This window comes from Manis javanica, chromosome 11 (assembly GCF_040802235.1).
Source record: "Manis javanica isolate MJ-LG chromosome 11, MJ_LKY, whole genome shotgun sequence".
Lineage (NCBI taxonomy): Eukaryota > Metazoa > Chordata > Mammalia > Pholidota > Manidae > Manis > Manis javanica.
In genome coordinates this window covers 79,815,910-79,834,874 of record NC_133166.1, presented here as the reverse complement: position 1 = coordinate 79,834,874, position 18,965 = coordinate 79,815,910, and the positions used below count along the sequence as shown (strand labels likewise).

The 18,965-nt window shown below is 40.3% G+C and overlaps 2 protein-coding genes across 2 annotated transcripts in view; one reads left to right on the top strand and one right to left on the bottom strand.

Moving 5' to 3' along the window:
* The window catches only part of KMO (kynurenine 3-monooxygenase), a 39,621-nt gene extending 23,114 nt beyond the window's left edge, over nt 1-16,507 (top strand). Inside the window, 11 exon segments of the mRNA XM_017674929.3 lie at nt 2,255-2,342; nt 3,670-3,835; nt 6,870-6,941; nt 7,668-7,789; nt 9,284-9,431; nt 11,117-11,174; nt 13,061-13,143; nt 14,337-14,438; nt 14,526-14,585; nt 16,054-16,191; nt 16,194-16,507. Coding sequence (XP_017530418.3) covers nt 2,255-2,342; nt 3,670-3,835; nt 6,870-6,941; nt 7,668-7,789; nt 9,284-9,431; nt 11,117-11,174; nt 13,061-13,143; nt 14,337-14,438; nt 14,526-14,585; nt 16,054-16,191; nt 16,194-16,256 — 1,100 coding nt within the window. The 3' untranslated portion in view covers nt 16,257-16,507.
* A 347-nt stretch (nt 16,508-16,854) lies between these two features.
* Nucleotides 16,855-18,965, bottom strand: part of OPN3 (opsin 3) — a 28,941-nt gene continuing 26,830 nt past the window's right edge. Inside the window, exon 4 of the mRNA XM_017674926.3 lies at nt 16,855-18,453. Within this exon, the coding sequence (XP_017530415.3) occupies nt 18,193-18,453 (261 nt within the window). The 3' untranslated portion in view covers nt 16,855-18,192. The remainder of the gene's footprint in view (nt 18,454-18,965) is intronic.

The following is an 18,965-nucleotide window of genomic DNA, read 5'->3' as shown; positions in this document are numbered from 1 at the left end:
GGCTGAGAAGAGGAAGGTGTAAACATAACCCTGAGGATTCTAATCTGACTGACTAAAAAGGTCTAACTACCCATGAGTGGAAAAGCCCCTGGGTTGCAGAGGAAATTTCCATCTTGGATCATCAGTCCCTGGATTATAGCCCTGGATTATACTCAGATTTTCTCCTTTTCAGTAGCAAACAGGTCACTCCCTGCAAAGCATGCCACTTGAGTGTTTCTATTAGCTTTTGACTCAGTTCCTCAAATGCAGTCCCACAGACTCTAATTCTTAGAGAGTAGAGGCTCCACCTGATTTTTCTGCATGTCTATAGTCCCCTCCCCAGAAAGAGTTTGCAATGTGTCCATTGAATTTTATTGAATTGATCAGAGCAAAGGAGCTGGGGGGAATGTCACTCTAGTTGATTCACCAGGGACTTAAGACACAGGGCTTAGTGTTCTTTGTAATTTCATATATTTACCTATACTTTTAAGACTGAATTTTGGATGGGTAGATAGGTAGGGTGGGCGTAGGTGACTAGATTTATTCATGTTCATCTTAAGAAAAGAAACCACAAACCAGCTTTTAAAAAAGTAGTATTGCAGCAGATCTGAGACAGTCTCTCTCTAGAGCACGCTCTGAATTTATTAAGGTAAAAATCATAGCAAACCTTCACTGAGGCACCAGGCACTATGTTAAGTATTTTACATGCATCGATTTACATAATCCTCCCAATGACTCTGTGAAGAAGGGATTACTTCTATCTCAGTTTTACAGGTGGTAAAGGAGGCTCAGGGAACGTCTCGTGTAGAGCTATCCTGTTAACAAGTGGTAGAATATGGACTGGAGCTCAAATCTGTTTATTACAGAGTCCATGCTTTTAACACTTATATAGTCACTGCCTCCAATCATATATGTAATATGTGATATATTATCATATAATACTAAGGTGGGGAAGATGCAACTGGGTGTGCAGACAGAAGCTCCCCTCCTGGTTTTCATCAGGGCCATGACAGCTGAGCCAGCAGGGTCAGAATATTAGCATTTCTCTAATGGCTTTGATCACAGAACTGTTTTTTTTTTTTTTTTAAGGGAATCTATCCCAGGACTAATCTTCTGTGGAAAATTCTTTGGGATGTATCAGTATACACTTCCATAAAAAACACAATAAAATGTTATTTAAATTTAATTTTAAAACCGGCTAATACCATAAACACATTTTGTGTATGTAAAAGATACCCTTAGTGGTTCAGGTCAATCTGATTTCTCCAGAGTTATTTGCCAAAAGATTTCTTAAACTTAGATAAGTCTTTGTTTTAAGCACTCTCCATTTTCAATATTCTAAAAGCACTGGTTCTGTATCCAAGAATCTTAGTCTTCAAACCCCAAACCAAACTCCGGCAAAACAGAAGAAAAGAAGACACAACCTGGGATGAAAAAGGGAGGTAAATGTAAATAGGACTATGGAACTGGAAACCAGAACCTCCAGCTTCTTTTTCTTGATTTTTTTACTTTGCATTATCTTGGGAGCTTACCTCTCCCTCCAGGATCTCAGTTGCTCCATTTATAAGATCAGGGGTTTGGGGCTGAATCATCTCTGAGGTCTATTCCACACCTGCCCTCTGATTTGTAGCTTTAAGAACATCATATTTTGCTACTATGACAAGAATTGATTAATAGTTCCAAAAATGAAATGCACTAAATTCTATAGATTGCTAGCAGGCACAACAAACAACACTAAAATAATTTGATTCTATTTATTGAGAAGTTTCAAATCTGCTCACTCATTTTTTCCCTAAGGGTTCCAGTGTTTGTTTTACAGAAAGAATTTATGTCTGTAATTTATATTTGTGACAACTTGAGTCAGAAGTCTAAAAGACTTGCCAAAAAGAAGATAGTCAGGCATAGTAAGGGAGAAGGAGTTTGCTATTTGCAATCACAAATGATATCTTAAATTAGAGGCAACTTTTAAAATATGGGATTCCTGCTTCTTTTCCAGGGTGCCAACAATTACAGAGATATAAGAATTTGTGTAACGGAATTAGTTGGATTTCTTTTTTCTTTCTTTTTTTTTTTTTTGAGATGAGGATAGTTTTTTATTCATCTTTTTTACTACCAAGTTATCCTGGAATATTTGCCAAACTGTGTTAACAAATTCATTTTTACATTGCTAAGAATAAATGCCTCTATCATACTGTTCTCAGAAAATGACTCCTGTTTCAATTTAAGTGAAATGAGAATTGGAATTTCTATTTGCTTTCTCTCTTTGTTTCCTTAGCTGTTGAGAAATATCCCAATGCAAAGGTGCACTTTGGTCACAGGCTGCTGAAATGTGACCCCAAGGAAGGAATGATCACAGTGCTTGGGTAATCCCCTGGTGTCTTTGGCTTCAGAGGTGACGGGACGGAACGGAGAGCTGTCTCTGTAAACTTTGGTCCTTGTCTCTTTCGAACACTTAAATTACTGATTACTGAAAGGCTGATTCAAATAGTTCTAGATTCAAAAAATTTCAGGTTGAAAATAGGCTTCCATGCCTTCTGAATATTAGCACCAGTGATCCTTCTTGATGCTCATACTCACCCATCTGCCTGCATGACCCCTCCTGGTGCCACACTCTGCTTCAGACTCCCCTCCCCCAGCACAGATGAGTCTCCTCCAGGCCCTGGGTCTCCTCTCTTTCTGGAGACGTGTGTCTGCCTTGACGTGGCTGTCTCCATTTTCCTTCCCGAGCCCTGTGTCCCACTATTGGGATCTGTCATGAATTCACAGTCCGTCCTTTCTAGCCCAGGCTCTGTCTTCACTCTCAGTTCTTTTTCAATACTAATACTGTTAATTCCCACTACACATTCACAGGTGCCTCTCGCCATGACCTCAAACACATCTGACATCATCGTGTGTTTCTCTCGGAGCATATCTACTCCTGACAGCCCTAGTACTGTTCCCCAAATGATTAGAATCGTCCTTGGTGTGTGCCCTTTTCCCTGTATTCTTCCAGGAAATCTAGGGACACCACCCAGACTTCCTTCCTTCCTGTGGGATGCAGAGCCTATGTCCCCTTCTTCCTGAGCCCCATGGCCCTTGGGTTCTCCTCCCTATACGTGGAGGCCACTAAAGTCACCATGTCCCCCTTTCCTGCCCTTCTGCATTCTGTCTCCACTCAAAAATGTCTGCTGCCAAGTGAGTTCTACTAAATCAGCACTTTTCATACTTCATCGCCTCAATGGAAAACAAAATATTTTCTTCCTTTTGCCAGAATAATGTTTTAAACCTTTTGTCCTATTCGTAATTCTCTTTTACCCCTTTCCTTTCCCATATCATATTTGTTTCTTAAGCCTGTCTTCTGACACCCGCACTCAAGCTAACACGTTGCTCCGGAAACTCCTGGGCACTCCCAGCGTGGTTCATACATTCCCTCCACTCGGAACACTTCGCCTCCTCCTCAAGATTCTTTTCCTTCATGCAGTGGCCTGGCAGGTCTTTACTAATCAGTGTGGTGGCGGGTTATTCCCCTCTATGCACCCAATGCCTTGACAGGGACGAGTGTTACCATCTTCACTGCCTGGCCGTCGACTCAAAGGCCTAAGCGAGCTATGCGCAAGTGGGTTGTGGCCCCTCGGAGTCCCCCTCTTTGTACTGGGTGGAGGCATGCCATCATTTTCACCAGACTGTTGGATGATTCATCTTATTTTTCAGATCTAACAAAGTTCCCCAGGATGTCCCTTGTGACCTCATTGTAGGCTGTGATGGCGCCTTTTCAACCGTCAGGGCTCACCTCATGAAGAAGCCCCGCTTTGACTACAGTCAGCAGTACATCCCCCATGGGTACATGGAGCTGACCATTCCGCCCCGGCGCGGGGACGTAAGCCCTCCCCCTGCTGCCCACCGCCCTCCTGCCCCTCCTGCCCAGAAAGGTGCACGTTCTGGGCAGGTCCTTGCCAGTAGCTCGTCTTGCTCAGTTTTTGAGGTCTGCCCCAAGTCCTCTGTAATTAACAGTAAAGTTGATTTACAGAGTAAATTAACTGTAATTAACAGTAAAGTTGAGTTACAATAAAGATACAGGTATCTTGTTAACAGCATCCCTCTCACTCCCTGACCTTTGGATATGCTTTCATGAGTGGGAGGGAATGGAGAGGAATTACAACTATCCAAATGGGAATGCATGGGGGGCTTTTCTTACATGATATTGTCATTTTTCTGTATGTTTTGGGGAAAAAAATGAGTTGGGATTCACTCTGCATACTGGTAATCCAGAGTTTTTATACTCACAATTAAATCAAATAATAGTTATTGGGTAAAGTGAATACCAAGTGGTTTCAAAGAGCCTTCCATTTTATTTTTCTCCTCCCTGGCTCTGAGGTTAAACCCTACATGGCCCAAGGCAAAAACTTCATAGGTGTATTTTATACTGTCATAAGCAAATTAATGTAGGAACTTACTGACAAAAATTAAAGTCCCAAAAGAGGCAATAAGGATCTTGGCCTGTAATTAAGGATAAGTAAACAGCATTAGCTAAATTTTTGATTTGCATACAAAATATCCATTTTTAAGGTATTGATTTAATCAACCCTATCTGAAATTCAGACATCTATAAAATACCTAGTCAATTCAGGATAGTGGTATTACAAACTGTGTCCGCCAGTCAAATCCTTATTTTAACATTCAAGTCATTGATTTATTCTTTCTTCCTGGTCATAAATGTATTTAGTAATGCTCATATGTTGACTTTGTGGTTTTGAGGTGAGCCTTTTTGTCATGGTTCAGGATCTGATAATTCTGGGTTATAAAATGACAAGATTCTACTGAAAAATTGTCCCAGACCTGAGTGATATCATGCTTCCTAATGTAGATTTGAGGTAGTCATATATATTCTAAGTATTCATATTTAATAGTATTGATTAGTAGTTTACAAAAAGTCTCTGCTCTTTTAAGGAACACTGTTTTGACATAGCAATGTGATCGGACTTGAGAATATTCTGACGAAAACAATCCTAGGAAACCTGTCTTCCTTTTGTTCCCTCCCTCCCTCCGTCTCTCTCTCTCTCTCTCTCTCTCTCTCTCTCTCTCTCTCTCTCTCTCTCTCTCTCTCTCCTTTGCTCTCTTCCTTCCTTTTGTCTCTCTCTCTCTTTCTTTAATGTACTGGATGCTTTCACTCCATCTCTAGTGGTTGGAGGGGGAGAGAGACTGGTGAGTGACAGGCTGGGTGAACATGGGGTGCTGCTGGGAAGTGGATGTGAGGCTCATACTACCCTGTGTTTGCACAGCAGGCAACCTGCATTTGCTCAGACTTTGGAGTGCCCGGAGGAGAGAGGACCCTTGGGGACTGTGGCAAGCCTGCCCCTGGGGCTGCTGTTGGATAAAGCTATCTATTGAGAGTATGACTTGGCAATAAAGAAGGAGATTTTATGGGGTTATTTTCTAGAGTCCTGGAATAGTGCTGGTATCGTATTTGCTATATCAAAACAATGTATAAACAATTATCTATGCCGATGGTGAAGACAGGAGGTGTACATATCTTCCAGATGGTTGTTAATCAGCAGTTTTAACCTTTACTACCACAGTAAATGACAGATTGGTTTCACCTGTCACTTCTCTGCCCTTCCTGATCTTTTGGAGCTCTAAAAGGTTGTTGAAGTGGTTGAAAGGTAGCAGAAGGGGAAAAGCAAGGACAGGTGCCTCATCCAGACTGGTCTCCTTACCACCTACCCAGACCACTGTGCTTATTTATGCCACCTCCACTTTGCCCAGCAGGTTCACAATTACCCAGAAGCCCCTTATCCTTATCTAACTCCTTATCTACCCTATGAATCCCTTGTTTTAACCACTCCAGCCTCACAGATTTCTTACCTACCTAGTCTTTATTTCCTATACTTCCTCTTCTTTAGCACCAAATCTGCTGCTGTCCCTCTGCTCCTGGCTGTTAAGAAGCTCCAGGCTCTTCACACATGCACAGTCAGCTATTCAATTCCACCATAAGCTCTGAGGCCAAAGAGTTACACACTTTTTCATTTCTGTCTGTGTGGTGGGCTTTCCTTGGGACTTGGGGGATAAAAAAAGCCAGGAATGGACAGTTTCTGGTAAGACATAAATAAGCCTACTAGGGTATAAAAATGTTAGCTGGAGGCAATCCTATGCTTTCTATGTTCTTACTATGTGAGATACATACACAGTAGGTTCTCTCTAAACCTTTGGAAAAGTAATACAAACTTGAAATAGTTGGAAAGTTGACTACATCTTCTTATGTATATAATACCTCTAGGAGCCACCAGCATCTAGGTCAGCTGGGGCTGTGGGTCAGTCGATCTCCCCAAGCAATCAGTACTTACTCAGGCTGCTATTGCATTGTAGTGGGTCAATGAAAAGACCAGATTTCTTCCTACTACTTGTGTTTTAGGAAACAAGTGGTAAGAGGCTTGTTTGTAAAATTTTGTTTTGTGCATGAAATTTAAACTTCGAACGTCTCTATGTATGCAAAAGAGTCCCTGAATAAGGTGAAAAATAAAGTATAACAGTATTATACACACACATATACATGTATATACATACACCTATATAGCTGATATGTGTGTATACATTTTCTTTATATATGTATGTACATGTCTGTGTATATGTGGGTGTGTATAGAAATAAAAGGAGGAGAGAGAGAACATCTTCTTATAGAATGTTCTTAAATCTTGAATTATATCTGGTATAAAAACCCACCTAAGTTCTTTGAATTTATAAAGACAGGACACAAAGTATTTCCTACTTTAAGTAATGGTAGATATACATATCACACATAGATATGATATTAAGTAAATCGCTGTTGAAGCAGTTGTGACATAAACAGAGTCAGCTTTATAGGTGTGCTACATTAATACACTAATCAAATGTATATACACTTTTTTTTCCTTCAGTATGCCATGGAACCAAATTATCTACATATTTGGCCTAGAAACACCTTTATGATGATTGCGCTTCCTAACATGGTAATATAGAATTTATCAAGTGTAATTTTGTATCTATAATTCATGTTTTTTTTTACTTACTTTTGTACTTAGTATTTGTATGCCTAACATCATTTCATCTATTTAGTGATTATATCATTGAAACTTTGGAATTACCCAAGAAAAATTCTGAGGGAATTTCTGTTATTTACATTGGCAAGGAGATCTAACATACATGAAAGACAACAGCCTTCAAATAAGGCCAAAGAGATTTGGGTTACATATTAGGCAGTCTTCCATCTTCTATGTCTGTAGGACATAGGAGAATGCATTATCAAAAAAGAATACAGCTCTTCTTTCATTAGGCTCCACAGACTTTTTAGCTGTAAGGCTGCAATGATGTGTGTCTCTAGCTGGTCTTTTTCTTTGTCTGGCTAGCAGTCCTATGGATCTTCATACTATCTTACAAGGAACCATAGAGAAAAACAGGAAGGAGAAATTCAATTGAGCCAACCTAGTAGAAATCTAAAGACTGTAGTGTTTGCTTGGTAAAAATGGGCCAAGTTCAGGGTATAGAAATTCTCCTAATGACCAAGAAGCTGGGAGACCCCCGGAATTTGACAGAGCTTTTCTCCGGGTGTGGGGGGAGAAAGTGAGGGTGCCTCCCAAGTACCCTGGGCCATGGCAGGAACCCTGAGATTTAGGGGCCACACTAGCGTGGCCTTGGACCAGCCCTCCGGCCTCACACTGTTCCTCTTCTGCTCACAGAACAAATCCTTCACGTGTACTTTGTTCATGCCCTTTGAAGAGTTTGAAAAACTTCTAACTGGTAGCGATGTGCTGGATTTCTTCCAGAAGTACTTTCCGGATTCTATCCCTCTAATTGGAGCGTAAGTTTCAAGATGTACAATTGTGCCATTTGCTCCATTGGGTAGTTATTCGTTGAGTGAAGTTCATGTGCCTTATTTCAGTTTTGATTAAACGTGCCCAATCGTGCCGTTACCTGGACGGAAGCCTACGTTAAAGCAAAAGTCTAAGTGGGTATTGTGCTCTGAGCAGGAATTCTCAACAGCCCCATGCCTTGGCCAGTTTCCCAGGAAAAACAAGTCACCAATGTCCCGAGGACTTCCCGTATCCTGTGCAGGCTCCCAGGTGCCTTGTGACTTGACGTGAACCAGAGGCGTGGCCGCGCTTGTTTCTACTGGTGAATACGTACGTCTGCAGCGTGGTGGACACAGCCGGCAGCCTCCAGTCTCACGCCCACCACTTACTGGCTGTGCATGTTCCTACATCTTGGCCCCTCGGGATTAAATAATAAATAGTACCTGTCCCAAAGGACTGAAGAGAGGACGAAGGGAGAGCATGCCCATGAATCATTCAGCACGGCCTGGCACCTATCAAGACCCCCAGTCGGGAGCTAACTGTAGAAGCTGCCTGGTTCATGACCCGCCGCTCCCCTGGCCCATGCCGACCCCACCCACCATATGGGCCTTGTCTTTGGGACCCACTCAGGGCCTCTGCTCCCACTGCGCCTCCTCCTGGAACCCAGCTCACTTTCTACATTCAACATCTCCCTGGAGGCAGCACACGCTGCCGAAAGAGCAAGATTCTAATGTCGGCTGCCCCTTACTTTCCGAGCCTCAGGCTTTTCATCTGTAAAATGGGCATCAGGATGCCGCCCTTCCAGGATGGATGTGAAAATTCAATGAGCTAATTGTGTAAGGGATTGCCCTTGCCAGCCCACAGCAGGTCTTTACAAAAGGGTTAGCTTTCATCCGCCCTGCAGACAGGTTCTGTCTGCAGTGATCCTGCCTTCTCTGACCTTGGAGAACCTGCCTGCACAACCAAATGTTCCATGGCTCTTTCTTGCCTCTCCAACCAGATTTAAAAGCCTTGCTGGTATATACTATTTCTCTACTTATAGCTTCCACAAAACCTGGGCAAACACTAGCTTGATTATTGTTGTCAATCTCAAATACATGTAAATACATATGGACTTCAATTTTGGTTTGTTGTGATTTAATCCAATGCACAACAGCCTCTCCATTATTCCATGAGAAACTAAAATGCACTAACATAGCTGAAAATTGCAGAGCCCTTGTGCATGATAATGGAATTTTCATGACATATGACACAAACCTATTTCAAGTTGTTGACAAGCAGCCAAACGTGTTCTTTTTGGCTGTGGTTAACATTGGTGTAAGCCATTCTTGAAATTTGGGGACTAGAAGAAACTTTCCTTTCTCCTTTTCCTATCATCTCCCTGGCATTCTTGTGTATTTTTCAATAAAATCCTATGGTAATAAAGTCACTAAGTCTGAAAGAATCAGGCAGTTTTTAATAACAAATTTAACATGTTTATAACTGGTTGTTTTCCTCTGCAGGCAAGCCCTAGCACGAGATTTCTTTCTGTTGCCTGCTCAGCCCATGATCTCCGTAAAGTGCTCCACTTTCCACTTCGAATCACGCTGTGTGCTCATGGGCGATGCGGCTCATGCCATAGTGCCTTTTTTTGGGCAAGGAATGAACGCGGTAAGGTCTTTTTCCCCAGGTAAATCCCTGAAACTTTTCTGGGTCAGTCTCAATGAAAATTCTTAAATTAAAAAAAATGTCTAAAACTCTCCCCATGTAATTTCTGGGAAAACAATCAATTCAATAATCATACCACTGTTTAACTAGATTGATCACTACCTATAGTCAAGTCTTGGATTACTTAACCTAGTAACCTGATGTAGAACAAAGCATGAAGCCTAAGAGTTTTCTGTATGGTGAGAAACATGTATTGATAGCTTGAAATTTGGTGACTTAACTATTAAGACAATTTTTAAAATAGGCTTTTTTCTAGTGCTTATGCATAAATATATACATATTAGGTTCAGAAGGAAAAAAAATCCCAAATCATTTGTTTTTTTCTCCACTTTTTCTTTCCAAAAGGAAGGAAAGTACAGTTGACAGGATTAAATATAACTATAAAACAGATCAGATGTTGAATGTTACTGCCTTCATGGAAGTGTTACCATTATGGTTAGAGAAGTATTTCAGAAAAGAAATAATATTCAAATACTGACCATTAATTTCAAGGAATCCTAAAATAATTGTCTAGACAGACAATTATTTCCTGTGTGTATGTATTTGATAGCTAATAGCTATATGATCATTGTTTGCTATTGTTTTGCTGACTGGGATTTATTTCAAGTATAAATACGTTGTGAATCTAATAGATTATATTTTCCAGAAAGTAGTGGAAAACATTTTGTATTACAAAAACATAAGAACACACCAAGTTTATTTAGCATAGTGGATAAATAAATGCCCAGGCTCTGGCATTAGGAGGCCTGGATTCAAATCCAGCCCCAGGATTTATTAGAACATATTCTCATACTAGTAACTTATCTTTACTTCCTTATCTATAAAATTAAGATATCTAAAAAAAAAACAAAAAAAATACAGTACCCACCTCACAGAGATTCTTGAGGAGTAAATGAACTAAATAAGTAAAGAATTTCCAAGTGTTATCATCTCAGCCCTATACGATATCATCTCTAAATTCCTATAGCAGTAACAGTCTATATAAATGACAAGTAAATTTATTGGCATCAGATGTAATCTCTATGGTTGACATGAAAAATGTCTTCTATTTTAACTTTTACTTATTTTATGTTGTCTCTAAAACTGTAATTAGAATTGCTAGAAACCAGGAACCACTGCTTTGATTTTCTCCTCCCCCAGTGCACTTAGTGTAGCACCTAATTTTGTGGATTTACTGATATTGGAAATTTGCTTTAATCTTGCCTTATAGGAACTGAATTAATATGAGAGTTCTATCCTGTCATTAAATATTGCTCTATATATGAATCTTAGAGATCTGAGTAGTTTATATATCATTCTACTACTTCCTGGTAGAGCAGTATAATTGTTCTTGCTTCTTGAAGAAGCAATGGAATCAGTCAGAGCTATAAGAGTAATTTAAAATTCTGATCACATTTCAAGTTGTTATAATCATATATATATGAATTGGGCAAAGACAAAACTATCACACATCTTGGCTTGTGGTCTTTTCATTATCATAATTTAATGTCAAGTGTAATAATCAGCTGCTGTGTGTTGGTCAAGGATTACTTCTTATGAATTCTACTCACTGATGGGAAGTCTGTTGAAAATTGCTAAGAAGCCTTCACTAGTTCCAGTTTATTTTTTCCCATTTTTTCTCATTTCAGGGCTTTGAAGACTGCTTGGTATTTGATGAGTTAATGGATAAATTCAATAATAACCTTAGTAAGTAAAATTTCTCAGATGGACATGGAGTAGCTCTGCCAATTAGTTATGGACCCATTTCAGGTCCTCAGTGATTACAAACCCATGATGTGTATTTCCCATTCAGGATTATAAATTCTTCTGTCAATAGCCTATGCCACTGTGGTTGCCTATATCAGACAAGGAACACCCAGAGAGGGAAACCGAGTTTCTTTTAAGGTTTGTACATGAAGGTCTATGTAGTGATGCACACAAAGATAAACGTCTCAGTACCAAAGCTTGATGGATATATGCTCCTTTCTCTCCCTGTCCACCTAGGTGATCTGCCATCCACATGCCCAGAGACACTTCTAAAAGCCCTAGCTCTTTCTTACTTTTGACCTTATCAAACTTTGCACCTGATACTTCTATTTGCTTTTTCATTAAAATAGATTCTGTCAATATATTAATTTTACAAATATTGAAGTCTAAAATTTTTGTGTGTAATTCTGAAATTAAATTAAATAGACACACTATTCATTTGTAAAAGAAATTGCAAACACTGGCCTAAGAACTGGATAACTTTTACCACTTCCCAGCATCACATGTTCCCAAGGGCTACCTCTGAAACTACACCTGTCTCAGGTAAAAAGAGGTGTGGGGCACTGGCCTTACACACACACCCAGACGCCAACCCTGACCCACCAGTTCATGAGCTGTGTGACTTGGGACAAGTCACTTCATCCTTTCAAAGTCTCAGGATCACCCCCCCCCCATCAATAAAGTGGGGACAATAAAACCAACTCTAGCAAGTTTTTGCAAAGATAAACAAAATGATCTGTGTAAAGTTTCTTTTGTTTTTTAAAGCCTGGCACAGGGTGAGTTCACAGTAAATGTTTCTTGTGGTGGCACAAGAGGTCAAGGACACTGTGGTGTCTGGGCCAGAAGCACTTGCAGGTTCCAGGGCAGATTCCCTCTGGCTTCTTCTTTTCTCTCCGATCATCTCCAGTATCCAGAGACCTGTCATTCCCTCCTTTCCTAGCCCTCGAGTGATTGTTTTGCATGTGATGACAAGGATGAAAATGGATGAAGGGTTCATGTATCAGAACATACCATCAGAACTGGGTTTGGTTACTAGTGACAAAGATAGAACTGTATGACAATAATTATACCTAACATCACCCAATGTCTCCTACATGTTGGATATCTTGCTCTTTAAAGAAATGCATTTTCTCATTTGGTCCTCATGAACATGTGGCATAGGCACTATTCTTGTCCCTATTTTACAGCTGAGAAAACTTAAGTTTAGAGAGTATGGAACATGGCCAAAGTCAGGTGGCTCTAGTGGCGAGGCTGGGACATACAGCCAGGCTCTTGGACTTGAGAAACAGCACCCTTAGTAACTAGAGCTGTTTGGCCATGTGAACATTTTATTAGTCATTAATTCATCGAATATTTGTTCAGCATTTACCGTATAACCGGTTAATGTTCCCAACATAAAACATGGGGCCTGCCTGTGGGAGGTCACGGAATAATGGCAGAGCTGATGTTTAAGTTGATGAGGTGTCTAAGGTGCAAGGACGCAAATGCATAGGCGTAGCAAGAGTGAAAAGGAGAGAGCAAACCCCAAGGGCATTGCGTGTCATTCAGTCATTTACATGAACTGCTTTCCACTGTTGAAATAAGGAAAATAATGATGTATTCATTACGAATATATTATATTCACTTTAAGTTTCATTTAATCACATTAGGAAATACCTATGCATTTTTGCTCAAAATTCATAGATTACTGGTCATTCAGCCTGGTTACCCATAGTTTTAAAAGGTTAGAGACAACACTGGTAGGGAATGCACCATTTAATTTATAGCATCTGGTACATTTTTATAGACTCCTTTGGAAAAGATGTATTATTTAACTTGGTTTCTAGGTATGTGCCTTCCTGAATTCTCAAGATTTAGAATTCCAGATGACCATGCGATTTCAGACCTTTCCATGTACAATTACATAGAGGTGAGTCAGAAGGCTTTGGCTCTATTGTGAGGTCATTTACTGATATTCTAACAACATTCTCTTCTTTGATTTTTCTATGTTCCATGTCGTAGGTGCTGAATAAGAATAGGTACAGAAGAACTCACCCCGCACACAGACACACTCCCCATCCGCCCCACCCTGTCTTTCCCCCCACGTGGGTGGACTGAGACTCTGTAGATAGAGACAATGATGCACACATATCATCTCCATTTCCACTTCAGGAACATTTAGGAGGTAACAAAGATAAAAATTATCTGGTTTCAATCTTTGATAATTCACAGGCTCAAACCTTAGACATTTAATAGACTTAGTAATATGCCATTTAAAGGAAAACATAATAACTTTGATGAGTTTTAACATATTTGGAAAATCTAAGAAATGGCAAATGACCTTTCCACTCAACAGTATAAACTGAATGGTAATTCAATTAGATTACCATTGAATAATATCCTTTGGGGCCTTTTTCAGTGAAAAAAATATGTAATGCCAGAGAAATTCATAGCCAGAAGATTAACATTCAGAAGAAACACAATTCCATTTTTAGCCAATGACATGAAAAACTCATGATAAATGGTTATGGTTACAGTGTTTAAAAAAACTGAATGAAAAAATTTAGAAGTTTCAAGAAAAGAGTATGTCTTCTGTCTCTCCCAAAGACAGAAATAAAGTGGACTTCAACTTGAGCAAGATTATTTCATACGTGTTAAAGGAAGTCCTATAAGTTCCCTAAAGTCTCCACCAATGTATCTAGACTGTATCTTTAAACGCAAGACAGCTGCAACACAATATTTATCTTGAATATGGAGTAGGTCAAGACAGACAGCTTTCAACAGATCCCTTCTTGTCATAAACAATATTCCCAAGCAACCAGAAAGCAACAGAAATTAGTCACATCTTTGGGCTCAAAGACTAGCCACAGATGCAGTTGAACAACTACCTTGACCTCTGAGCCAAAAAGAATTTTCCAACTGATTTTGCTCAATTGCTTTACCTTTCCAAGGTCATGTTCTAGACTATTGACATTTATGAACAAAGAATGACAAACGACTGGCAGGTTATTTCCCTGCTTTGCATCAAGCTTTATGATGAATTGGAATGAAGAGTAATAAAAACTGTAGTGAGGAAATCAGGGTACTTTGTTCAGGTTTTCTGTAAGACTCTGCATGTTGCAGATGCGAGCGCACGTCAACTCAAGGTGGTTCATCTTCCAGAAGGCCATAGAGAGGTTTCTTCATGCCATTATGCCATCTACCTTTATCCCTCTCTATACCATGGTAAGGTCTGGATTTAAGATTTTTCTTCATTTTAATCTTCTGTTTGGCCATTAAAGAATACACAGGAATACTTTTTAAACTTTACAGGTCACCTTCTCCAGAATAAGATACCATGAGGCTATGTTGCGCTGGCACTGGCAAAAAAAGGTTGGAACAGATTATATTTTCCTTTTTTAATATGATGTGATTGCATTCATAGTGTTATGGTTATGTTTACTTCAGGCAAATATAAAAATGATGTGACAGACATCTAATGCTTACCTTCCAAATAAAAGCTGTTCTGGGTACATACAGGGCAGAGTGCCTAATGATTAAAATACAGAGGCAAAGAGAGAGAGCTTTCAAAGAGAAGAAATTCTAGAAACAAACAGATGCTAATATTTCTAAACCTTTATTTTAGCAATGTGACTTACTATTTTTATTTAGCAATTGACTTTTGCTTCATGTCAAACTCTTATGGGTTTAACTTGTAACATTGGGCAGAACTGAATCACTAATCAAACACAGTCTAATTTCAGTGTAATGCTATGCCACATTCATTTTGGGCAGCTGACCCAAAGATGCCAGGAAATAGACATTCAGAATCCCGATCTTCCACTTTGGAAATTTTACAATTTCACTCATGGATAAGTTATTTTATTTAGTGTGTGGAGATTGAGCTGGGCACAGAGGTGGAAGAGAAGCAGTCCTATTCTCCACATAGCACAGAGACTGGTGGGGAGTGGCCCCTGCAGGGGAGAGGCGCACAGGGCCCCCAGGGGAGAACGGAGAGGGTCAGGGGACTGGAGGCTGGAGAAACTCCTCGCACGCCCCACGTGGGAATGGCAAGTATTGCAGTGCAGCCAGCAGGGCGGCAGCACAGACGCGTGAGGATGGCCAGAGGTGGAGTTGAATAGTGAGCAGGGCCTTAAGCATCTTGAATATGGAGCAGGGAGCTCAAAGGCAACTGTGACTCAGGTGTGGGTTTTGGAAAGATTACTTTGCTGTGTGGAAAAGATTCATTCGTGCAAAGATGAATAAAATAGGGTCCCTGCCCTCAAGAAGAGCACAGTCCAATAGGGGAACGAGAGAGGGGCTGTTAGGACGCAGGAGGGGGTGTGCAGTGTGATAATGAGGCCAGGAGGACCCGGGGGCGCACCTGCGTGAGGCTGAAAGGAGCCCCTCTCACGGGGCTGGTACGCCGCAGCGGGTGAAGGCACTGTGTCTAAAGGTCTGCGTGTGTCTGTCTGAGTCACAAGCCGACCGCTCTTCTTGGGGAGACTGTGCAGGGCCTGGATCGTTTGGGACTTAGGCTGGAGTACTCTTCTAGGCCAGTGCTCATAGCCCTTTTTCCTAAATTCTAGGTTTTTAAAAATTTTGTTTTAATGGCTCTACAAAGGCTGACTGCTAAGAATTCCTTATACAGAACACACGAATTCCGGTATTTCTGGAAGGAGGGAGAAGAGGGAGAGAGGAAGGAGGGAGGCCCCACGTTCTGGACCCTGCCACCCAGAGCAGCACTTTGCCTAGGGCTCAGGCAACCCAACTGCTGTTTTAGGCTCAAGAACAAGAGGAAGTTGTTTAAGAATGAAATCTGTGTTTAGATTTTAAATAAGTGTTCTTGCTGTCTTTACAGATGATAAGAAAAGGACTCTTTCTATTTGGAACACTGGTTGCCGTTGGTAGTCCCTACCTACTGCTGCACTCTGGGTTGCCTGCAGCCCTGGGCTACTTGAGGAGACTGTGGGACTGGGTCCCTTACTTCCAGAGTACAGCACACATCTCCCTGCCCACTCTGTGGAGTCACTAGAACAAATTTCCAATGTCATTAGCAGATGATACAAAGGTCCTGCAGTAGCAAATTCTTGATTTCTCTGTGAACAAAACTAAGGATCAAAATCATTGTTTCCATCATCATATTTAATTTGCTACTGGAAGGTATTAGTCAGTTTACAGTTAAATACAATGTATAATTCTTCTGTGTGTTCATTGCAATAATTTAAAAAAAATAAACGCCACCTACCCCTTGAAGTTGCAAGGTGCAGCTTCCCCACAACAGAACAGCCAGGTGCAGTCAAGTTAAATACACAAGTGCAGTGACTGAGATCTCTTTCACTTCTCAAAAAAATAAGGCCCCAGAGGCCTCATGGAAGGTACTAATCACACTTTTCCTTAAAGGACATAATGATGCCGTGATTTGATTGACTCAAAACCTGGGACTAAACATTACAATTTGCCTAACTTGTTAACTGCATATTTCATCACCTGGATGGAATTCAGCTAAGCACAGGACTCAGATTCACTTGACAAAACTGGAAGAGTAAATGGGGAGTTTAGGGGAATTCTAGAGTTAAAAAATGAACTGATTCTATCTCCCAGGCTTCAAGTGCCAGTGTTACCTTTTGCAGATTAAAAAATGGTATTAATGTCCTAGAAGTGAAGGATAGGAAGCGTTTTATTTATCAATGAAATAGCTCTATATACAAGACTGTGGAAAAGAAACAAGGAGAAACAATTTTCAGGGACACATGAAGCCATATTTTAGTCCATTTCAGACTCTCAAAAGCAATTTACTAACTTATCCTTGAATCCCATGCTGTATAACAGAATGAGCAATAACTTGGTTTTTTAAGTTTATTTAGTGAAAATGTTTTGTTTGGTTCTTCTTTCTTCAATAGGCTGATCAAATTGTTTACAAGTCTTTCAAACATGATTAATTGTGAAGATGCAACATTAGCAGGACAGTCATCTAATTAAAAAAATGATTCACTGGTTTTTTTGTATATTGTCAAAGAAATCCTTGAGTTCTCATAATCTGAATTTAGTCTAAACTCGTGGAAATGACTCATGGAAAACTGGCCTCTTCACTAACACTACCAATTATCCGATGGATTATGGAAGGGGGATAAAGATTAAATAATACATTTGATGAGTACAATTCTGCACTAATTTTTACACCCCTTCAAATGTAGGTTTGTTCAGTTCATTGCTTGGAATTCTTTTCTAAATCTAGAACTCTTGACAAAATTGTGGGAAATTACTAAAAGGAGAGGATAATCCTGCCATGTTATATTTGAAATGAAGTAGATGAAGTTGCCATCGACACCATCTTCTCCACGTACATCCTCTACTTGGGTGTGATTACCCATACCCCATCATTTCCTTGAAATTTGCCATCCTGTTTTCTTTACCTGCTAGAGACTGGCCCAGCAGCACATTCGTCTGAAGCTCCTCTTACCATATTGCACACATACAATAGTCTTTTATTTCAGATAAAGTGAAGGGGATGATTTTCTTCTTTATTCTAGAATTGTCTCTGACAAACTTGACTGGGTCAAATACAGGACAGGACACTGAACAGGACCCAACACTATAAAAACCTTCAAAGTTTTCCAGCTATTTTGCACACATGTGAGACAAAAGTATTTTTTCAGGTCAGTATTTTTGAGAAAAATGTGTTATGTGTCTTGGAAAATACTGTCATTCCGAAAAGATACTTGAAATAAAAATTTCCAACATGTGGGAAGTTGGTGGTGCCAGGTGCCCATCTTGTGCCACGAGAGGGTTTTCATTGTGTAAAAGCACCCATCGAATGAAAAGAATTTGTCTTGTTCAACTGCTCCCGGGGGCCGGCAAGCATGGGGGCAATTACAATTTCCTGCTGGCTACAAAAGCCCTGTTGCTATTACATAGAATGGATTCCCAGATTCCATATATCAGAAATCTAAAATTGGTGTCCAACATAAGGCTCATCTTTCACTACCACTATTCATTCTTATAAAGGACGAACTTGGATTACATCAATCTTTGACCCCCTGGTTTTGTCACTGTCCTCGGCAGAGAGTGATTCATCAGTGGTGATGATAAAAATGATAGAAGAAGAGTTGAAAGTCACTTTTTTCTTTGGCCTGTCCCCGTCTTTCTGTGATACCACAATGGGCCTGGTCCGCATTTCACTCCCAGCTGGTGGGTCTTCTACAGGCCTCTGGCACCTCAGCAGCCGGAAACACAGCAGCTGCAAAAGGGACCTTCGAAACTGGGCAGGGAGAAAATTAAGTTGAACGTTAATTAAAAGTTTGGCTCTTAATGTGGATGAACATGCAAGAAAATCAGTCGAGTTTAATTTGGGTCATTGTTTTTTATTTCTTAGTCGATGTGGGTGTAGAGTTAGGTGGCAATGCTCAGATCTACCTAAGTAACCCTGGAGTTTTATGCTTCTTAAACCATATAGGACAATTTCAATACCTTATAAACTCCATAGATTCAAGTGCATGTACCATCTATGAGGGTGGGTAAGTCTTCTTCTTTAAGGGGTTTTTGAGTGTTAACTCATTTCATAAGTAGAGTGTGAGTACCTACCAGGTGACAGCCACGGTGTGGGAGCCCTATTAGCAGCAAGGACAGGCCAGATGCTACCTGGCAGTTTAGAGTCTGGTGTACTCACTAATGTGCCTTTCATTAGGCAATGATTTTTTTTTCCTATTAAGATTATGAATCATTTTGGAAAAAAGTGCCATAGCAGAGAGAGTGAATGCTCCCTGGAACCCA